Source organism: Cariama cristata, unplaced genomic scaffold (assembly GCF_000690535.1).
Source record: "Cariama cristata isolate BGI_N322 unplaced genomic scaffold, ASM69053v1 scaffold33644, whole genome shotgun sequence".
Classification (NCBI taxonomy): domain Eukaryota; kingdom Metazoa; phylum Chordata; class Aves; order Cariamiformes; family Cariamidae; genus Cariama; species Cariama cristata.
Window position 1 is genome coordinate 5472 of NW_009611860.1, and position 1469 is coordinate 6940.

Here is a 1469-nt window from a genome sequence, read left to right on the forward strand (position 1 = left end):
AAAGAGAGTACGGCCACTGAAGTGCTGAAGCAGCAGAAGCCCAGCGATCTGAGAAACGCCATCCTCACAATGTTGGCAAGAGAGCTGCTGGGCATTCTTTAGTTTCCTTTTCTGAATTACAGGCTGAAAACTCAAAGCTCAAGTTTTTCAGTTCTGCTATTTTAGTATAGTATGAGACTTCGGGTTTCCATTTGTTACACAGCAATCGCTGCCAAGCCTGTCTTCTCTCCTAGTCCTTGCAGGCTGAGCAGCCTTAAATTCCTTCTCCGAATGACATTTTGAACTCCTATAGTTGTTATAAAAGGGCCGAAACCAGTTTTAGATTTTACTCTCGAGACAAGCGGAAAAACCTTTCAACTATGGCAGCAAGTCAGCTCTGAAGCATGGAACAGGCTGAGAGCGCCTCACTGCCAAATTTTAACTGCTCTCAGTAGAGGAGACCACGGTGAAACAGCAGGAAAAGCCACCCCGGCAAAAAACACTCTACGCCAAGAGAAGTCTGATCAAGTATGAATACGTCGGTATTATTTATCTATTGTTTGTTCTCCCCTGAGTGCGAGAGAGATGAATTTAAGAGAACGTTACTTACGCGGCACCTTAAGAAGAAGTCCTTGTAACCCCCCTTCAGGACATACAGTTCTGGGTAATGGAGGTTGGGGTATTCGTTACCCAGCCTGTCCCGCTCTCTCACAAACCGGCACCTGCAGCAGGTAGAAAATCCTGCGTTAAATCTTGCATTCAGCAAGCAACACACGAAAACAGCTCTCACCCCAAACTTCCCATTCCTCGGATTACAGAAGCCAGCCAGCGGCTATCGGGAAGAGGCTGGCAAGCCACGCCGGCAGCTGCAAAGCTGCGGCTGAGGGGTGATTCCTTTCCATCTCTAAGCATTACCAGTGCGCCAGCCCAACTTCAACGTGGCCACTCACATCACGGGCTGTGTCACATCCCTGCCCCAGGGGACAGCCAACATCTACTCAAGATAAACCGCGTATTAAGTAGCGTGCCAGCACAGGAACTGCTGCCACCCTGAACGCTTTGCTCTCAACTAGCACAGCAGTAAGTTCCTGTCGAGGGGAGTGTGGGATAACTCACATGCGAGGACCCCGCTCTGAAGAAAACTCGCAGTGGAACACTATTATCACTCGTTTGTTCTCTGACGGCTGGATCGGCTTCTTAAGCAAGTAGTCTTCCACATCCTCTTCCATATGTAGGTTTACAGCACCCTGGAAAGGCAGAGTCATGCCCGCGCACACACAGTGAGCAGAGGAGGACGGTAACAAACCTATCCTGCTTCCTTGCAAGCAGTTTCCTCATCGTAGTTTTCTAGAGGAGCTCTCGCAACCCTCTCTGGCCGTTGGGAACACAGCTTCAAACCCAAGCAGAGCATTACAAAGAGTCTAACGCTGACTCTGGGTGAGTTTGACGGCCACTTCGACAGCTATAGGTTGTGGCTCGCCTGGGTTCCC

General features: G+C 49.8%; 1 protein-coding gene across 1 annotated transcript in view; it reads right to left on the minus strand.

Annotated features, from left to right (window-relative positions):
* CDC25A (cell division cycle 25A) overlaps positions 1 to 1469 on the minus strand; it is a gene marked incomplete at its 5' end in the record, with an annotated part of 11412 nt that overhangs the window by 1169 nt on the left and 8774 nt on the right. The window contains 2 exons of the mRNA XM_009698401.1: positions 590 to 701; positions 1096 to 1226. Of these exons, the coding sequence (XP_009696703.1) occupies positions 590 to 701; positions 1096 to 1226 (243 nt within the window). The remainder of the gene's footprint in view (positions 1 to 589; positions 702 to 1095; positions 1227 to 1469) is intronic.